Here is a 20613-nt window from a genome sequence, read left to right on the forward strand (position 1 = left end):
GAACTTGAAGAGGAAAGAAGAGTGAGGCTCTTTTTCTAGGTCTAGCATTAATCTGTAGAACCTACTTCTACATGGCCCAGCTGCTATGCTATTTGAGTGTTTGTGTATGCTTTTTTTTTTTTTTTTTTGCGGTACGCGGGCCTCTCACTGTCGTGGCCTCTCCCGTTGCGGAGCACAGGCTCCGGATGCACAGGCCCAGCGGCCATGGCTCACGGGCCCAGCCGCTCCGCGGCATGTGGGATATTCCCGGACCGGGGCACGAACCCGTGTCCCCTGCATCGGCAGGCGGACTCTCAACCACTGCGCCACCAGGGAAGCCCGTGTGTATGCTTTTTTATGATAACTGTGAAACTGTCTCTCCTCTCTTTAAATTTGCTGTTTATAATCTGTTGTAAGCCAGGATAACTAGATTCAATTCAATCCAACTCATTAAATATTTGGGGAGCATTGTGTTAGTCACCTAGAAGCAGAAGAATTTATTAGATTTGGTATTAAAGTGAAACAGCTTTGACTGAGGGTATTCTGTGAGTAAGGTCAATGAGCACTGGCATATATGTAGACAGTCTGCAAATACCTATTCTCTCGACTGGTTGGACTAGAATAACAGACAATGCTGAAATGCTGACCCCTGGGCCCCTCTCCAGACTACTGAATCAGAATCAATAGGAGGGGTGTCTGGGAATCTGTTTGCTTGTTGGTTTTCCAATTCCACACACCTTTCATGGATTCTAGTGATACCTAATGAGAATTTCACAGATAAGATGCAAAGGAGGATGAAACACGTGTAAGTGACTAACCACAAAGTTGAGATTCTGCTTTTTAACAAGCCCTGGTGCTCAGCCAGATATGGAAATCACTGGTCTTCAGAACCATGGGATGAATCACTGATATAAATTGGGAGGGGTAGCTGATGTGAGGATTCCACCATGTTACATAAGAAATATCTTAGCAATCCCAACTTTTAAATAACAAGGTGGCCTTTTGGGGTCAGACCAAATTGGTCAGAGAGAGTGTGGCACTTTGTCTGCCCCGACCTGTTATCTTCCCCATTCACCTCGCGACGTCTACAACCTGGGAAAATTACCCAGAGCAATCAAAGCAGGAGTCCAACATCAGCCTCATACAAGTAGATACAATTTCTAGGTGATAAGTAACTAGTATTCTAAAGAAAGCAACTTCCTAATTTCCTTAGTGACAGGTGTTCTATTAAAATATAAATATCATGAGGCCAGGAATACTGTCTGCTCTTGTTCACAGATAAAGAGCAATGATCTGCAAATATGTGTTGACTAAATCAATAATTCAGTGATTAAGCTAATTGCAGAATCAAAAAGAATAAAATGTTTAAGAATAAATTTAGCAAAAGAAGTACAAAACTTACACTCTGATAACTATAAATCATTATTGAGAGAAATTTTAATTAAAAGTCCTAAACAAATGGAAAGACATCCTTTGTTCATGAATTGGAAGACTCAATATTAGGATGACAATACTCCCCAAGTTGATCTACAGGTTCAGTGCAATCCTTACCAAAATCCTAGGCGGCTTCTTTGAAAAAATTGACAAGCTGGTCCTAAATTTTACACAAAAATTTAAGAAGCCCAGAATAGCCAAAACAATACTGAAAAAGAACAAAGTTGGAGGATTCACACTTCCCAGTTTCAGAACTTACTGCAAAGCTACAGTAATCAAGACAGCATGGTACTGGCATAAGGATAGACATATAGATCAATGGAATAAAGTTGAGAGTCTAGGAATAAATCTATACATATATGATGAATTGATTTTGACAAGGATGCTGTGGTACAATAAAAAAAATAAATATTTGGTGTTTGTCCCCAGTTCCTGGCACAGAGCTCCTAAAACCTTTGGAATTTATATTATTTTGTATGCTAACAGATAGCTCCATGGAACAGGGGCAGGGGAACTAGACAGCTTCAGAATAGGGGCTGGTCACCATAAGTTCGATCACCAATGGTCAATGATTTAATCAATTGTGCCTGTGTAATGAAACTTTCACAAAAACTCCTAAACAACAGTGTTCAAAGAGCCTTTGGGTTGGTGAACTCATTGATGCACTAGGAAAATGGTGCACCAGAGAGGGCATGGAAGCTCTGCACCAGACCCCTCCCTCCCATACCTTGCTCTATGCATCCCTTCCATTTGGATGCTCCTGAGTTGTATCCTATAGAATAAATAGGTAAAAGTAAGTAGGGTTTTCCTGAGTTCTGTGATTATTCTACTGAATTATCAAACCTGAGGATGGGGTTGCAGGAACCTCCAAATGTGTAGCCATTCAGTCAGAATTACAGGTGATCCCTGGAAGTGAGGACATCTGAAATTGGCATCTGAAGTGAGGACAGTTTTATGGGACTGAGTCCTTAACTAGTGGGGTCTGCACTAACTCTGGGAGTTAGCAGCAGAATTGAATTGAATTGTTGGATAGTCAGTTGGTGTCAGAGAATTGGAGAATTAAATGTCAGAATTAAATGTCAGAATTAAAGTGTCAGAAAAAAGACATCATAGATGCCAACACATTTCAATGAGTAAAGAATAGTCTTTCAACAATTGGTGCTGGGACAATTGGCTATCCTCAAATGAATCAAGCTGGGCACTTACCTCATAGCACATACAAAAATTAACTCAGAATTGATTAAAGACCTAAACGTAAGAGTTAAAACTAGGGACTTCCCTGGTGGTCCAGTGGTTAAGACTTCGCCTTCCAATGCAGGGGGTGTGGGTTCAATCCCTGGTCGGGGAGCTGAGATCCCACATGCCTCAAGGCCAAAAAACCAAAACATAAAACTGAAGCAATATTGTAACAGATTCAATAAAGACTTTTAAAAAAATGATCCACATCAAAAATATATATATTTAAAAGAAAAGAGTTAAAACTATAAAACTCTCAGAAGAAAACACAGGTATAAATCTTCATTAACTTGGATTAAACAATGGTTCCTTATACATGATATCAAAACTACATTCAAAAGAAGAAAAAAATTCACATTCTGGACTTCATCAAAATTAAAAACTTTTGTGTTTCAATGGCTATGATCAAGAAAATGAAAAACCCACAGAATGGGAAAAAATCGCAAATCATGTATGGGATAAGGGTCTTGTATCTAGAATATATAAAGAACTCCTACAACTTAACAATAAAAAGACAAATAATCCAGTTTCTTAAATGGGCAAAGTATACAAACAGACTTTTCTCCAAAGAAGACATATAAGTGATGTACAAGAGAAACACTCCCACATGAACATGCCTACATATGGACTCTATAGGGGATTTCCTAAGCCCTCAGTTACATTATACCTTCCAGCTTCCTATCTTCATCAGGTTTTCTCCCTCTGGATGTCCCAAAGACCTAAACTTAACACTGTCAAAAATGGAACTCATTATTTTTCCAATTATTTCTTCCTTTGCCCCCAGCGTCCAACCAGGAGTCAAGTAAGAAAGGTTGCCATCATTTGCTATTTTTCTCTCTCCCTTAAGACCTAATGCAATCAATCACCAAATCTAAATAATTTTGTTTCCTATCTCTCAGTGCCCACTGCTGCTTCCTTAGTTCATACCCCAGCCTCTCTACTGTATTGGAAGAAAAGCACCCCAACCAGCCTTGTGCCTCTGATGAGACTTATTGCCTTGTTCTCAGCTGTAGCCCAGTGCCCAGAACTAGACCTGGTACAAAGCTGGCCAATCATCATATATCAGTTGAATAAATGGCCAAATAAAATGGGGAAGAAAAGTAAAATATTAAAAACTGTGATATGATAGTAAGGTAGGCTTGACGTTAATATTCACCAAATTAATGGGACAAATATTAGAGATGAAACATCAAATGGGTAATGGAACCATAAATAGTAAGCAACCAGAGGAATCATAAAGAAACAAAAATCATGTTGAACAAACATGAATTATGGTGAAAACTGCATGAGACATATTACACATTTGATATTTTGATTTATCTTTGTCTCATTGTGTTATGAAAACATCCTTGCAAAAGTGGGGCAAACTGACCTATCTGAACATTCACAACATGAAAGGAAACATAAATAATGGAAACGGCAGGAAATATGCAAAGAGAAACTTCCAGGAAATCATTGCCCTTCTGTGTACAAATCTTTTAAACCTATACAAGTCAAAGTTTTAAGACTAAAATTTTTTATTCCTCACATTTCATTGGTCATAAAAGGGAGAAGACTTTCTGCCTCTCTCCCATTTTCCATTCTTGGCCTGAGAGAATGGGATAAGACTTCTCTAAACTACATAACTCTATAATAAATGTTGAATTACATAGAGATACTCACCCAAAGCCTATAGTCACCCAGTAGTTTCTGACCCCCTGATGGGGCCCTACCATAGGCAGAATGTCAGGAGAATAGGTGATAGGACCATTGACGATATTGATGATGTCAGCCTTCTTCAAGACTGGAACCATTTCCATGGCAGCCTCGACGTGTTCCATGATTCGGTCTAGATCAGACTCAAAGAGCTCCTTTCCAAACCCTGAAGAGAAATGCCGTTGTGGTCAGAACGCCACAGCTGCCCTGACGTGTGCTCCAAAGTGATTTCAATCTCTGAATCAGCTTACATTTAAAGATGGCCCGTTAGTAAGGTACTGTACTTTCTTTTTTAAGTCTAAACTTGATATTTACCATCAACAGACGAGTACTGTTATATTAGTATACTATATTACTGAGAATAATGTTATTTCCTGAAACAATAAATCATGAAAGTTAACCTTTTTAATAGAAAATTTTAATTTATGCCCATTAGCAGTTTCCAGCATTTAGGCCGATCACAATCTTAAAAGACAAACAATAATAATTTGGTTTGTCAAGAGAGGTCTTTTATCCTTCAATTAACCATAGAAGTCTGCTTCATCCTCTCAGGTGAGGGCAAATGGGAGTTTGCAAAGTCATGTCAGGACAGTGGGGATAAATGAAAAACCACTTTAGCATCTAGGATGATGAATTCTAGACACCTTTTAACTCTTAGCGGGGAAGGATGGCATGAAGGCTTCATTCCTCTAGCCCTCTTCTATACACATCCGAGGGCCGGAATTCTGTGAAAAGAGTCAGGGTCTTGGAGCACAGTCATCTTCTCAGTCATGAAAGGCACTGGGATTGAAGGCAGGGCTACGGATGAGCTGCTAAAAGAATATCGCCACCAATCCCAGGGATGCTCCCGCACAGCAGCCAGCCAGCTCCCTCTTGTCCCTCCTGTGGACTGCATGTCAGGTCAGAGAGGCCTGCAGATCACTAGGGTTAGACCAGGGCATGTGGACGCCCAGGGCCAGCCAACAATCTGGCTCTTCCTCCAACTGGAATTATTTAAATATTTGTTCAATAAATATTATTAAATATTTGTTCAAATATTTATTTGGAGGAGAGATTGCCAGCATGGGGGAAGAACAGAGAAGGAGACTCCCAGGTGGCAGATTAGCCCTCCCTCTGGGATCAGGAGCTATTCCCCTCAGGCCCGAATGTGCAGAGCCCACCCAGCAAAACCGAAGCCCTCAGTTGGTTGGCCCAACTTCTGTGGAAGGTGGTTTATCATTTGTAGTAATGTGGGCACAGATGTTCTTTGAAGAGTAGGAGGGAGGGATTCATTCCCTAGCCCAAGTAGCTTATCAAAGTATAATTCTAGAAAGCACAATTACCTCCATTTCTTTATATTCCCTATAATATTTGTGTGCCAATGACATTTTGGCTCCTTTTATAGATTAAAACCTGAGATACCTCCTTAGGTGAACCAACCCTTCATCTGGCTCTGCAGAAATGTTTCATGAAAAACAAAAACAGGTCCTTCTCTCCCTCGCAGAACTTGAAAGAGAAACTATGGTACCTCCTGAGTTAGCACTGAGGCCTAAGGCTTTTCCACATCCATTTATGCAGCACAGGGGGGCTTCAGTTCACAGTACCAACTTATCCTGCTCTGCTATAGACTTTGAGGCTTTCATTCTTAACAGGCTGGATGTCCTATCTCTGCTACCTGTTGTGTTTCCAACTGTCAACGAACAAGAGCAGCTATATCCAAATCTAGAAACTAGACCAAGTAAGCAGGGGAGTAAGGAGAAAAGGGGGATGCAGGAGGTTGGTGTCGGCAGGTAAAAATTACCTGGGGCCTTCCAAAGCAGCGGGGAGCATCTTTTTCATCTTTCCCACCACCAATTCTCTTTCCTTATCCCCTGCTGTGATTGTTCAAAGGGATATGAGAACAGAATTTACCTCAAATCCCTCACTTCCAATGTCCCAGGTATCTGATAGTCTAGTATTATGGTGGCATCTTATTCTATAGCCAGCCCAGAGTTACAAGGAAGATAAAATAGATGTGTCTGCACACACTTCTATTTGCTGAACCCACCTGGAGGAACTCCATTGGTGACCCATGAGTCCTGAACTTTCATTTTCTCTTGACTTTCATATGGACCAAACAAAAGCCCATCCCTTTCCTGTCGGAGGTAATAAGATCCTTCCAGGTCACGGAGCACCGGGAGTTCTCGCTTTAAAGCTTTCACTTCAGGGATGGTCGATGTGACAACATACTGATGCTGAACTGGAATGAGAGGATGTTCTAGTCCAATCATCTTACCTACTTCACGAGCCCAAAACCCTGAAATAAAAAAATCATTTAAAAATGTCACCACATATAAAAGCATACCACAGACGACATTGATACAGCAATTTCAATTAAAATAAAATATTTAGAATACTTCAGTGCTCATGGCAAAGTCTAAAGAATGTCCTAACAATGCAAATGAACTTATCTACAGAACAGAAACAGACTCACAGGCATAGAAAACAGACTTGTGGTTGCCAAGGGTGGGGTGGGGGAGGGAAGGATGGGAGTTTGGGATTAGCAGATGCAAACTATTATATAGAGAATGGATAAACAACAAGGTCCTACTGTAGAGCACAGGGAACTATATTCGATATCCTGTGATAAACCATAATGGAAAAGAATATGTGTGTGCATGTGTGTGTATATATACATATATATATATAACTGAATCACTTTGCTGTACAGCAGAAATTAGCACAACGTTGTAAATCAACTATACTTCACTAAACTAAATTAAAAAAAAAGAATGTCCATAAAAACTTTACATTTTTTGCCATTGCAAAATTAAACAGGAGAAGAGAAGACAATATTTGACACTACCCCTGAGTTTTGAAGAATCTAAGGGAACTCCATTCCTGAAAAACAATTTTGCCCATAGCAAAGGTGCGCAAAAAAGAAAATTATTTGAAGGAAAAAAATAAACAACACAAATATATAGAATGTACAAATGTTGATAAGAAAGACAGTAATGGACTGACCTTACTTGTAGAGCAGGGACGGTCAGGCAATGGAAGAGGCCCTGGGTCGATGTGATCAACATAATAATCATGCATAATAAAGCCCTACTAGTTAGTCCTCTATCCCTGAGACCCTCCTCTCCCCAAATTGTTGAAGCCTAAAATTCCACAAACACAGAATTGTTCTGTTAACTTAAAATTTGAAAATGTATACACTTTGGGAGAGATAGCCTTTTAAGTTTTCTGTTCTTTTAAAAGTTCAGTTTGAATATGTTTGGAAGATCCTTTCTTGCAAAGGCAAGAAGACACCTGGTGTCCAGAGCATGGGGGAGGAGGTGCCACAGCAAAGAGGAGAGGGCTCATAGATAAGTGGGAGTTCCCACAACTTATGTTTCTCCCTGCAGTGTGCAAGGGGACTGTCTTCTTGGGGGAAATGAATATTTTTTTTTTTTCCTTTGCAAAAGATGGAACCAGATAATTTGTGACTGAAAGACCCTTGATTCTCCCCCTAGGTGACTCTTCAGGCTACAGATGTCGAGCTAAAGTCCAGAACAATAAAGAGACACGCCCAAGGTCACACTGGGAGACCCTGAAATGGTCACATCTTAATTGGTTTTTCTTGCTACAGAAAGACTATTTTAAAAATCCAAGACTCCTTCACTTGTATAAAGGTATTTGAGAATCTAAAATGATAAAAATGATTAGTTGGCGGGGATGCAGGGTCACCTGACCCATCAATGAATTGCTGGGGAGAAGGGGGGTTCTATTTGCTTGTTTGTTTCATAATAATTTTGAATAATCATTCAAATGATTAGGGAATCTTCCTTAAGTTATTTCTTTAGAGGCTGCATTCTCTAAATTTTTAACCATTTCTGTTTCTCCTTTTTTTGGCAATCTAATAAGGAGTTCTGAAGTCTCTGTCATTATGAAGTTCAGGGCTAATCACAAATCATCAATTATGAGTCTAGGAATCCTGACTACTGTACTCTTATATGGCATCTAAACATCACTCCTGCGTTCTGTTGTTTTGTTTTGGCCTAACGGCTAAGTTGGTCACACTTGGATAACAGCCCCAGAAATGGGTGTCCATTTGCAAACCAAAAATCTTACCTGTGGGCATTAGAGCTGTTTGCTGGTCTTTGAATAATTTAATGACTTAATTTATTCTTGCCTAGGAAGATGTGAATTACCAATGTCAGGACTTTGTAGGATAATACAGTAAAGCCACATATTCTAGTTATATGCACTGGAGCAGTTTTAAAATATAAAAAGCCAAAATATTTAGCCTAGCAATTCAAACTACTGCAGTGCTTAATATACTTGCTTCAATTAAAAAATAAATTGAAGAAAATAAATCCTATCCTATTCAAATATATTTATAAATTTCTGAATCTAATTGCTTATTAATATACTTCATCATTAAAACAAAGCAGAAGTGTATGCATAAATATCATATAACTATATTACTCCAAACCCCATAGCAAGCTGGACACTGTTTTTCCCTATGTGGTGGTGTTTGTTGGCATTCTCTTCCTCTATATGTCAACCAAATTAACATAAAACTTGCCAGGATTACACTTCAACCCTTGCTAGATCACCCACCCAGCAAGTTCAAAGGGAAGAGAAACAAATGTGGAGGAATCCTCTATAACCTACCATTATCACCTGAAAAAACACTGAACAGAAGAATCAATAAAAAAGTGATCATTAGAAATGGCTTCCAATTTTTAAAAATGCAGTGACTGACAGAAATGGAGTTAAAATGAACAGTACAGGTTGGTGGACAGGTTTACTTCTACTAGATGGTTTATACAGTGACAATGATGTTTATACAGTGACACTCTCTGATGCAAAGTATTGATAAAATTAAGCAATTCTTTTTTGGCTGAACACTGGGCTTCATCTTGGCATGACCCAATCACATTTCTGATTTACCATATTAGGAAAATTCTTAAGTAAAGTTTACAAAGTTATCTCTGGGCTTAACGAGTCAACTGTAAACAAGGTCAAGAGAAACATTCCTCACCATGCAAAGAAAAAGCTTGCATCACAGTGAATAGCTCCTGCCCTTGCCCTCGAGCTGCCTCTGGGGCTCAGGTTAGACCGAAGGTAGAGTGAAGCTGCCTGGAGGGGTGGGATAGGGAGGGTGGGAGGGAGGGAGACGCAAGAGGGAAGAGATATGGGAACATATGTATATGTATAACTGATTCACTTTATTATAAAGCAGAATCTAACACACCATTGTAAAGCAATTATACTCCAATTAAAAAAAAAAAAAAAAGCAGTACTAAAGAAAGGCAAGTTAGCCTATTGCACACCAAGAGGTCAGCAGGGTCAGAAACTGTTCCTCAGCTCTGCTTGCTCAAGAATAAGGTTCCTACATTCCCTCTTCTGTAGGGACACTGATATAGCAGTGTTTCTCAAAAGGTATTTTACAGACTATCTGGTACAGACAGTACAGTACCTGGAATACTTGTTTAAAATACAGCTTCCCAGCCAGACCACCTGGGAAACTTCCCACAGTGACTCTTATGCACCTAGGTTGAGAACCAAGCTCTTTGGGAAGTCAGTTTACCAGCAGAATGGGTGCTGGATGACTACAGAGCAAGTGAAAGGATCTGGGGAATCTTAAGGCTGGTACCAAGAAGCTGTGACACTTGATGCTAGTGTTTCCCAGACCAGGGCATAAACTTTCAAGGAAATAATTATAATAATCATAAAAATTATCATTATTATACTTCATTTGTTTAGTGCTTTCTATGTGGTAGGACTTTTCTGGGTACTTTACATCATTTACGGATCAGAATAACTTGTTCAGATGGGAATTATTATCTCCATTTTACAAATGAGTAATTTGCCCAAGTCACACAGTTGGCAATAATGTGTCTCTGGTTGAGATAGCCCCACTGCCCTGGACAGTGCTGGAGACACATCAGCAAACTGATACATTTCTGCTTTTAGATTTCCCTTTCCACGGAGATCCTGAAGATCCAGCAGCCTTCTGTTATATGACAACTTTTAGCAGGTTATGCTACAATTGAGTAGATAAGAGTGGCCTTTACATCATTTACGTTTTGGTTGTATTTCGAAGTCTATATCCTGGTTACTTTAATTAGGCTTCAGAGCTGCCTGAGGGCCTCACCTGAATTTATGAGACATCCTGGACTCACTGGGTAACTCTGGGAAACATTCCATCAGACACACATTCTAAATCATGTTAGCACAACGCCTTCTGCAGATGGTTGCTTTTATTCATAAAATTAATCTTTGTTAGCTTTAAGTCTAGAAAGGGGCATATCCAAAACTTCACCCTCTATTACTGAGGTTTACTTTTTGGGGAACTTCTATACTTTAAATAAAGTTTTTTTTGAAAACAGACAGAAATAACTAAACACACACCCCTCCACACCTTCCACGGACTATTTATATGTGATCAGTTAGATTTTCTCCAATAACTTTTGCCCAGTGGAAGAGAAGAGATGGAGAAGAAAAAGGAAAAAAATATGATATGGGCCAGAGATGTGATCTGAATGATGTAAAGAACTGAGAATGGAGACCGTATAGTTCTTCATACAACTGTGAACAAGGAGCTGCCTGGAGTTACCAAGACCTGAGGATGGAACTCAGACGTGGCTGAGTTAAAGGCATCAGGAGCAAAGAATGAAGAAGGACATCCTGAAGAACAGTTTTTCTGGTGCTGGTCTGGGATTTGTTTTCTGATTTGTTCTCCAGGACCTCCTGCCATTGCCCTCCTCTGCCCTGATCACCCCACAAGATTGCACAGCTGCATAGAGCATGGAATATTTCATCTGGTAACCAATGTCCTGGGCTTAGGTCAGATCTCTTTGGAAATTATTCTTTCTCTTCAGAGATTCCTTATTCCTCACAGATTGTGCTTTAGAAAACAAAATATTACAATGACAATGAATCGTGCAAATAAATATGTATCCATTTTAGGAAAACAATAGATAAATGTGTTAAATTAAGGTCTTCTATGTTATTTGTCAAAATATCAGTTGGGAGTGTGTGGCTGCCTGAAGCACTGTGTTAAGAAAAATCGCGGGGTTTGTCCAAGTCTCTCTGAAATGAGTGCAGTGATCAATTAGCAATGTCTGACACGGGTGCTGAATATGAAGTCAGAGCATGTTTATTTAGTATTTGCTATCACTAGGAAAACAGTCAAATGTTTTTAGAGGCTGAATTCATGAGACCATAAAGAAAGTTGCAAGATTACAAAGAATTTTTGCTACTTGTAAAAAAAAGGATGAATGATTTCATTGCCTTGGATCTTCTAGGAGAATTTAGACCAGATGTACCCAAGGACAGTGGGAGATAGGGGGTGCCTGATGGGGATTTCCTTGGGGGCAGGCAAGTGAAATTCAAAAACAAAGCAAAGTTTTATGCCTTTGCTCTTATTTATTGTGTAAGTTGTTTTACATTATTTGGAATTTCAAATGATGTTAAAGAATGAATGAGATTTTATGCTTTTCAAATGGGGGGCATGGGTTAGAAAGATTCAGAAATACTAACTTAAACTCTTAAATACTGAAGACATGACTTTTTCCAGGGCCACTAAAAATGGTTTGTTAAAAAATAACATCAATCAGAAGTTATGATTTAGAGGAAAGAATCCTAAGGGTATTTGTTTCTGGCATGTCCTCATGGCGTATCATCTGATCTGATAAATAATAAAGATTGTTTTCATTTTGTAAATTTAAGCAATGACTCAAAGAGCAGAACATGAGAAAATCAGTAGCTGCCTCATGTTTATTTTATGTTTTAAATTAACCATTATGAACTATAGATAAATATAAATTATTAGCCCAGTTTAGATTGCACAAGCAGTTTCATTTGCTCGAGGATTTATTTTTATGTGTAATATTTGAAAATTACTTCATAGACAAAGAATCTGATAGAAAGTATGTTAATTCAAGAATCAAAAGACCCAGGTTCAAGTCCTGGCTCTGACATAACTGTCACTTTGCCAATTAGCATAACCTTCTTGGACCTTGGTCTCCACAAATGGAAAATGAGTGAGTTGTTAGATTATCTCAAATATCCCTTTTGGCTTCATTACTCTGAGTCTAAATTGTAACAGAGCAACCTAAAGAAAAGTTTATGAAATATATTTAATAATGTGCTGAAAGGAAAAGGGTTAAAAGGTTTTTGGACAGAGTAAAGTAATCAAAATAGATGAGAAAGAACACAAATAATCAACTCTGCTCTAAAAAACAAACTGAGAGCAAAGAGGATGCTCGTGAATTTGAACATTAGAATTTGGTTATTATTATAAAGTAAGTGTGAACACAGGTAGGAAAAAGAAGCATAATTTGGCAAAACATTATCCAGAGCAGAATAAAATGGAGCATGGAAAAGAAAACCAACTCACTATGGATAACCAAGGACAGAGTTATCTCACACAACAAGAGCAAAGTGATGGAGGGAGAGCTTTGTAGCTTAGAAACAGACAAAATGTTCGCCATGGGAGTACCACGGTGTTTCATAACAATGTTCATAGTATAAAACATTACGTTATGACTAAATATCTTATTTCTTTGCCACTAGAAAAAAAACAGTATTTTTTTTTTAAGTGACGCTTACCTGCAGCATTCACAATTCTATTTGCTCTCATAGATCCCTGTGGTGTTTCAACATCCCATGTTCCATCTGACTTGGGTTTCAAAGAAGTCACCGGTGCAGGATATTTTAAAAGGGCACCATATTTCCTAGCCCCAGCAGCCAGGGCCATAGTTAGAGAATAAGGATCAATGTGACCATCTCCAGGATTATACAGTCCAGCTAAAATCTAAATCGATCACAAAAGAGTCAATATTCAAATGAGTACATACACTCACTCAGTGTAACTGTATCCTGCCAGCAAATGTTTAGCAAAACTGGACTTGAAAAATGCATCATGGCATCAGATTGATCAGTCTCCACTTTTTTTTCCTTATGTCCAAGCTCAGAGCTAGGCAGGACTCACATTGAGAGTTAAGTAGACAGGCTATTTGACAGAGGTTTGCAATTGTCTCCAACATTCATTCTCCCCTCCCCCACAAAGCAATGGAAACCAAATGTTTATTTAGACACATAACCACTAAGAACAAAGAGTTTCCAATAGTTGGCAGCTACTAGTTCCAGATGGTAGCTAAAACTATCACTAAATTCTGGTCAATGAAATGCAAATGAAAGTGTCAAATGAAAGAGTCATGGTCACATGAACCATTTTAAGGAGACAACTGGCATATGCCCTTTGTCCCTTCTTTGTCCCTTCCTCCATTCTGCTGTCTGGAATGCAGACATGATGGCTGGTGCTCTAGCTGCCATCTTGGAGTAAGAACAAAGGAGTCACATCCTATGAATGACAAAGCAATGATCCAGAAGGCGACTAGATCCCTGAAGTCTTCATGGATAAGAGCCACCATTCAGCCCTGGACTGCCAAAATGAAAGAGAAATAAACGTCTATCTTGTTTAAGCATTATTATTTTGGTTTCTAACATTTGCAGTTAAATCTAATACTAATTGATTAATTATTTATACTTAATTGCTTAATACTGTTAATAGATTCACATATTAAATATATATCTGGTGTCAGGAAAATGTATACTTGATTCAGTCATCAACAACTAGTTCTTAAGTACCTACTTTGTGCTACGGCTTGAGGTACTGTGGGGGAAACAAAGAAGAATAAAACTCAGATGAAACAAGGAGGGAGCACTGAAATAGTACAGTTAGTTCTCATCCATTCAACAAAAATCTATTAATCACCAAGTATGGTCAAGAGGCTTTTGTCAATTTTTTTTCTGCATCTATTGAGATGATGATGTATTTTTGTCCTTTATTCTATTCATGCAATATTGCATTGATTGATTTTTAGATGTTAAACTAACCCTGCCTAGCCAGGATAAATTCCACTTGGTTATGCTAAAAAAATCCTTATTATATGTTGCTGAATTCAGTTTGCTAGTATTTTGTTGAGGACTTTTGCATCAATATTCATAAGACATACAGGTCTTTCTTTTCTTGTGATGTCTTTGTCTAGTTTTGGTATCACAGCAATACATTCTGGCCTCACAGAATAAGTTGGGAAGTGTTCAATTCTCTTCTATTTTTGGAAGAGTTTGTGAAGAATTGTAGTAATTCTTCTTTAAATGTCTGGTAGAATTCACCAGTGAAAACCATCTGGGCCCCAGCTTTTCTTTGTGGGAAGTTTTGGATTACTAATCCAATCTCTTGTTATAGGTTTAGTGCAAGAGACTTCTGGTTTTAATGGAATTTGTATTACTGTAGACTTCTAAACGTCACTTTGGTGTTTTATAATGGATATGTCCTTATGCAGTGACCCTAGATCTATTTGATTTGGCACCCTGCCCAGAGCCAGAGAATACTCTTCCCACATATTTCCATTGCCCAATGTCCTTGTGAAAAATCTGTGATGGTGAGAACTTCCAGCAGAGCATCCCAAGATTGACATATAAACAGATATAAGAATATCCTTCCTGGCAGTGGTGGCAGAATTTTAACGCAGACAATGCAATGCAACACCAATCTGCCACCACATTGGCATCACACAAAACTACTGAAAAGGGGGTGCCAGCAACCTGTCAAGACTCACAGGGGCTAACAACCCAGCTCCCAGAGCAATGCTATGAACACTTAGGCGTCATAGATACTACACTGGGGAGAAACACAAGCCTCTGCTTCCCTGAACAGCTCCACCTTGTACCTTTAGGTAGCATAGGTACAAAGGAGTCAGAGAGCCTGGGTTCAAATCTCCTCCAGCTCTTTCTAGCTGGATGGGCTTGGGCCCACTATGTACACTATCTAAGCTGCAATTTCCTGTTTAGTAATAATCTATACCTTCTATTATTATTGTGAAGAGTAAATGAGATTATACATGTAAATGGCTTTGCATAATACCTAGTACATTAAGTATGTGCTGTAGTGTTAGGTAGTGCAGTATTACTCATTGTTATTATTATTCAAATGGGATTATCACCCAGCAAAAAGACACTAAATTCCCAAGTGGATTTTCTCAGCTAAATTTGGTTAGATCAATACCTGTCAGGGTAGTACAGCTATGAGTTAGGTGATATCTGTGTAGCAATATAACATGTACTTTCTACCTTTGATTTTGTAAAAAAAATGTTAGTAACACAGTCTTTCTGTACACACATTTGTCACACCTGGTTATTGTCTTCTCTGCATTTCTCAAGCAGAAGGTTTATTATAGAAACCTCCAGATCTGGGGAACACAGTAATAGAGAGGTATTGAAAATGTTTCCTCAGTTGTAATAGGTAGAAAGCTAGTAAGATTTTTCATTACCTTTACTGTATTTAGCAAACATAATAGCCCATCTTATAATCTACCCAAATTCCAGCATTAATCGTCTGATTTTGACATTCAAAATGTGTGCACAAAGTTTTTTCTAATTAAATTTCTAAAATAACATTTTCTGATCTTAATTAAAATCAACAAATGGTAAAAAAAAAAAAAAAAATGCCCTTAGGATAAATACCTTATTCATGTTGAGTAAAGGAAACATCTCTTGTATCTTTTCAGGTTCAATAATATACTGTTCCGTTGCATGCCAGCCAGTCCGAGTCATTTGATATTTAAATTCATCTACCCTTACAGGAGTTGTAGCAATTCTGATACTACCTGGCTGATGGAATCCCACCTCCTGTGATGACAATGCCAGTAAAAACTCATAAATCATTATTTGGCACTCAAACATGGTTCTTCTCCAGCACAATGAACATGAAGGTGTGTAAGAAAAGAGATTCACTATGCAGTGAAAGTGATAGCTATATACCATATTTACATCATATGAAAAGATGTTCATTTTACAAATATTTACTAAGTGTCTCCTCTGTGCCAGGCACTATGCTAAGCCCCAGAGATGCTGTTGTGAACAAGACAGATGAAGATCCTGCCTGGATGGAGCTTACAGTCTATAGGTGAAGATGGACAGCTAAACGCATAATTACAACATGAGATAGTGCTCACGTACAGAGTGGAAGAAAATTATGTGCAAAAAAGAAAGACAAAGGATTTGAAGACAGAACATGAAGAATCAGAATGCTGCGGTGAGGAGATTAAGTGTGAATTGAAATAAACATTCATCTGGCATTCATTCATTCATTTATTTATTTATTTATTTATTTTTGCGGTACGCGGGCCTCTCACCACTGTGGCCTCTCCCGCCGCGGAGCACAGGCCCCGGACCACAGGCCCAGCGGCCATGGCCCACAGGCCCAGCCCCTCCGCGGCATGTGGGATCCTCCTGGATCGGGGCACGAACCGGCGTCCCCTGCATCGGCAGGCGGACTCCCAACCACTGCGCCACCAGGGAAGCCCTGGCATTTATTGAAGTCCTTTAGTTGGCCAAGCACTCAGCAAGGCCCTGGGTGACAGTGATCAAAGATGCAGTCATTATCTTCAAGTTGCTCGGACTCTGTAGGAAAGACCAATCAGTAAAGCAACAATCACAATTGAGGGGGATTCGTAATATAAGAGGTATGTGTACACATGTTCTTAGAACCAAGAGATATGCCCTCAGCTCCGCCTGACTGCTGGGTGAACAAAGTCAAGGATGGCTTCTCAAAGGAGACACCCCCCGGGAAAATGTGGAAGGCGAATGCTGAAATGGGGACCAGAGGGAATGCTGTCTCAGGCAGACAGCCCAGCTCATTCTAGAACTGTTTGCAATTAAGAATAGCGGAAGCATCTGAGCATAGCAAAGAGTGGCAAGAGAAAACATTGGAAAGGCAGGCAGGGCTTAGCTAATGAAGGCCCTTCTTCTTTGGCTTTTGTCCTGTAGACTGTGGGGAGCCATGTGATGGTTTTAGGCAAGGGAAATAGCATGAAAATTTTAAGCAGACTTCAGTCTTAGTCTATGGATACTCTTTGCCTGCCACTTTATTTTGAAAGTACTAATACAAATGAGAAGAGAGAAAAGTAAAAGTGAGGGGGGCTTCCCTGGTGGCACAGTGGTTGAGAATCTGCCTGCCAATGCAGGGGATATGAATTCGAGCCCTGGTCTGGGAAGATCCCACATGCCGCCGAGCAACTGGGCCCGTGAGCCACAACTACTGAGCCTGCACGTCTGGAGCCTGTGCTCTGCAACAAGAGAGGCTGTGATAGTGAGAGGCCCGTGCACCGTGATGAAGAGTGGCCCCCACTTGCCGCAACTAGAGAAAACGCTCGCACAGAAACTAAGACACAACACAGCCATAAATAAATAAATAAACAAACAAACATATTTTTTAAAAAAAAAGTGAGGGGCTTTTAGTGAAGTACTTTTCGAAGGCATGTGACAATCTGGCATGTACAGTTGTCAGATCCTTTGCAATCCAGTGCAGAAAGGCTCTGATATCTTAGTTTCTAGATATAGAAGCTGACTAAAGATATTTTTGAAAGCTGCTTTTTATTCTTTTCTCATTTAAAAACTCAGGAGGGCTTCCGTGGTGGCGCAGTGGTCGAGAATCTGCCTGCTAATGCAGGGGACACGGGTTCGAGCCCTGGTCTGGGAGGATCCCACACGCCACGGAGCAACTAGGCCCGTGAGCCACAACTGCTGAGCCTGCGCGTCTGGAGCCTGTGCTCCGCAACAAGAGAGTCCACGATAGTGAGAGGCCCGCGCACCGCGATGAAGAGTGGCCCCCGCTTGCCACAACTAGAGAAAGCCCTCGCACAGAAACGAAGACCCAACACAGCAAAAATAAATAAATAAAATTAGTAAACTCCTACCCCCAACATCTTCTTTAAAAATAAATAAATAAATAAATATAAAATAAAAAATCAGGAGCAGGTAATTACATGGGTAATACACTTCAAGAAATTAAATTGATTGAAAAGCAAGCTCTAGAGGTTCTCATCTTAAACTCTCATCAGAATCTTCTACCACATTTCACATGCCATGGCTGTCACTACACACAGCGATACATGATGATATCAAAATCCTTCAGTAATCTTATGTATCTCTGAGAAACTGACCTAAACAGACAATTTCAAGCTAAATGCATTTACCTGTCCGGTTTCTTCTTCCAGTTTCTCATAAAGTTTGATGCTATCATAATGTATTTTCTTTAAGTTTATTCCAGGATGAAAGTAAGTTGTTAAACCTGCCTTAAAAGTGGGGAGGAAAGGAAATACCGAAAAAAATTAACATTCTCAAAATGTTGACAGTTTATCTGTTAAGAAGTAATTTATTACTGGCAAGAAATTGACAAGCACCAGCCAGTCCTCTGGGATGAGAACACATCAGCACGAGTTTGAATGCACATTGCATAAGGCTCGTGACAGTTATAAGAACCCACTTGAACCACATAAATAATGTGAGAGCCAGCCAACAAACATATATAGTAAGTCCCTAAAAGTTATTAGGGAAAGGATTGTTTGCAGATTCAGAAACGGGATGACTTAGATGGAATCACTTAGGTTAGGAAAGTACGCTATTAGGAAAAATATGGGGGGACGGCATACAATGTGGACTCAAACCAACAAAGCGTGTGTTCCCTTAAGGAGGACTATGAACAAGCTAGCAAAAAGTTTTCCTTGTCTCGATCCCCACCATTCCCTTGAATTGAGCGGCCCTCCTATTTTCTTTCTTGAAATTTCCAAAATTGAAGAAGTGGAACATTCCTAGGAATTAGAGCCTGTTGAGTGGTGAACAGACCTTTGTCATAGCTTAACCAGTTGATGAATGAGCACATAGATTATACCCCGCAAACATTTCCTGAATAAATATTGAATAATCACTCTCAGGAAAATATCTAAATATTACCTGCCAAACCCCCTTTTATCAACTCTGGCGGATGCAATATAGTATCCAGGCAAAGAATTCTAAGCAATGATATGAAGCAGGTTCTCTCAGTTAAGTGTCTGGGGCCCCATTCAGCAGCTAATTTATCCTGGAAAGCTCATCCGAATACAATCTGTTTAAAATAAAGTCTGTTTGGGAGTATATATAAAGTTCTTCGTGTTGGGCATTTGGTTCTACTGATCTCACTTATATGCAGAATCTAAAAAAAGTGATACAAATGAACTTATTTACAGAACAGACATAGACTCACAGACATAGAAAACAAACTAATGGTTACCAAAGGGGAAAGAGCCAGGGGAGGGATAAATTGGGAATTTGGGATTAACAGATACATACTACTATATATAAAATATTGATAGGTAAACAATGAAGACCTACTATGTAGCACAGGGAACTATATTTAATGTCTTGTTAATAACCTATAATAGAAAAGAATCTGAAAAAGAATATATATGTATGACTGAATCACTTCATTGTACGCCTGAAACTAACACAACTTTGTAAATCAACTGTACTTCAATTAAAAAAAAAAATCCGCCATTAAAGTTCATCAGTGATCCTTTATGGGCCAGAATCCTCCGTGTCTATCAAGTACTTGTTCAAGCATTTGGCTACTTTTCTGAGAAAAATGTTGGCCCAATGTCATAGGTCCTCTCATAGCACAGCCCCATAATGAGGCAACTGTGAGTCAGGCTCCCTAACTTTCAGCCAAATATCACATCCTTCTTTACATGCTTGGTATCTAGTGTGATATGAAGTTTTCTAGTTCAATAACAGAGAATCTCTGGTCTTCAGGCATCTTCTAGAGAACTCAATTTTGTTTTCGATATATCTCGTGTCAGTTGAGAAAATGGATATTCACAAGCCTGGGCCTAGGGTTCTGTTCACCATTCACTCCTCAAGATCCTCTAAGTTTAACCTAGGTAGAGCCAGACCACCCGAAAATGATATATCTACACTACATCAATCTTCTTCCCCACCCTGGAAAGCTGTTTTCATAGAATGAGTTAATGATCTCTCTTCTGAAAGGGTCACATCAGTTTGTTTTATAAAGCTCTTACTCAAAACATTTAGCTCAATATCCTTTTTTTAGGGAATAAATTCTTCTAGGAATTTCTGGTCAAGGAAAAATTGGTCTTTCTTACTGAAATGCTATAACTATTTCTACTGAACAATTCATACAACCCTAGTTTCCTTGCTGCCGGGACAGTCAGAAGTAAATCCTGAACTCAATTTTTTGTCAGGTATAAAATTACACACATATATATATATATAATTTTTGTATTCCTTACATTTTTTATCAACCAGTTTTTGTCTTTTAATCTGTGTTCAAAATTTGGGGTCAACCGTACCTGTGCTTTTATTGTGAGTTATTTGAATGTAATGTCCTGCATGGTATTTATTGTTAACTTGTGTGTCAGTCCTGTGGCATGGGGTGGAAGAAGGGTACAATGTTTTTCCTTTCTGGGCTCCAGCAAG

General features: G+C 39.2%; 1 protein-coding gene across 1 annotated transcript in view; it reads right to left on the bottom strand.

Annotated features, from left to right (window-relative positions):
• DMGDH (dimethylglycine dehydrogenase) overlaps nt 1–20613 on the bottom strand; it is a 62633-nt gene that overhangs the window by 35051 nt on the left and 6969 nt on the right. Inside the window, 5 exon segments of the mRNA XM_089909054.1 lie at nt 4312–4510; nt 6371–6619; nt 12907–13111; nt 15826–15990; nt 18339–18433. Of these exon segments, the coding sequence (XP_089765180.1) occupies nt 4312–4510; nt 6371–6619; nt 12907–13111; nt 15826–15990; nt 18339–18433 (913 nt within the window).

The sequence above is a fragment of the Delphinapterus leucas genome, chromosome 3 (assembly GCF_059928025.1).
Source record: "Delphinapterus leucas isolate spDelLeu-1000000601 "Yukka" chromosome 3, BTC_Dleu_Yukka2, whole genome shotgun sequence".
NCBI classification, from domain to species: domain Eukaryota; kingdom Metazoa; phylum Chordata; class Mammalia; order Artiodactyla; family Monodontidae; genus Delphinapterus; species Delphinapterus leucas.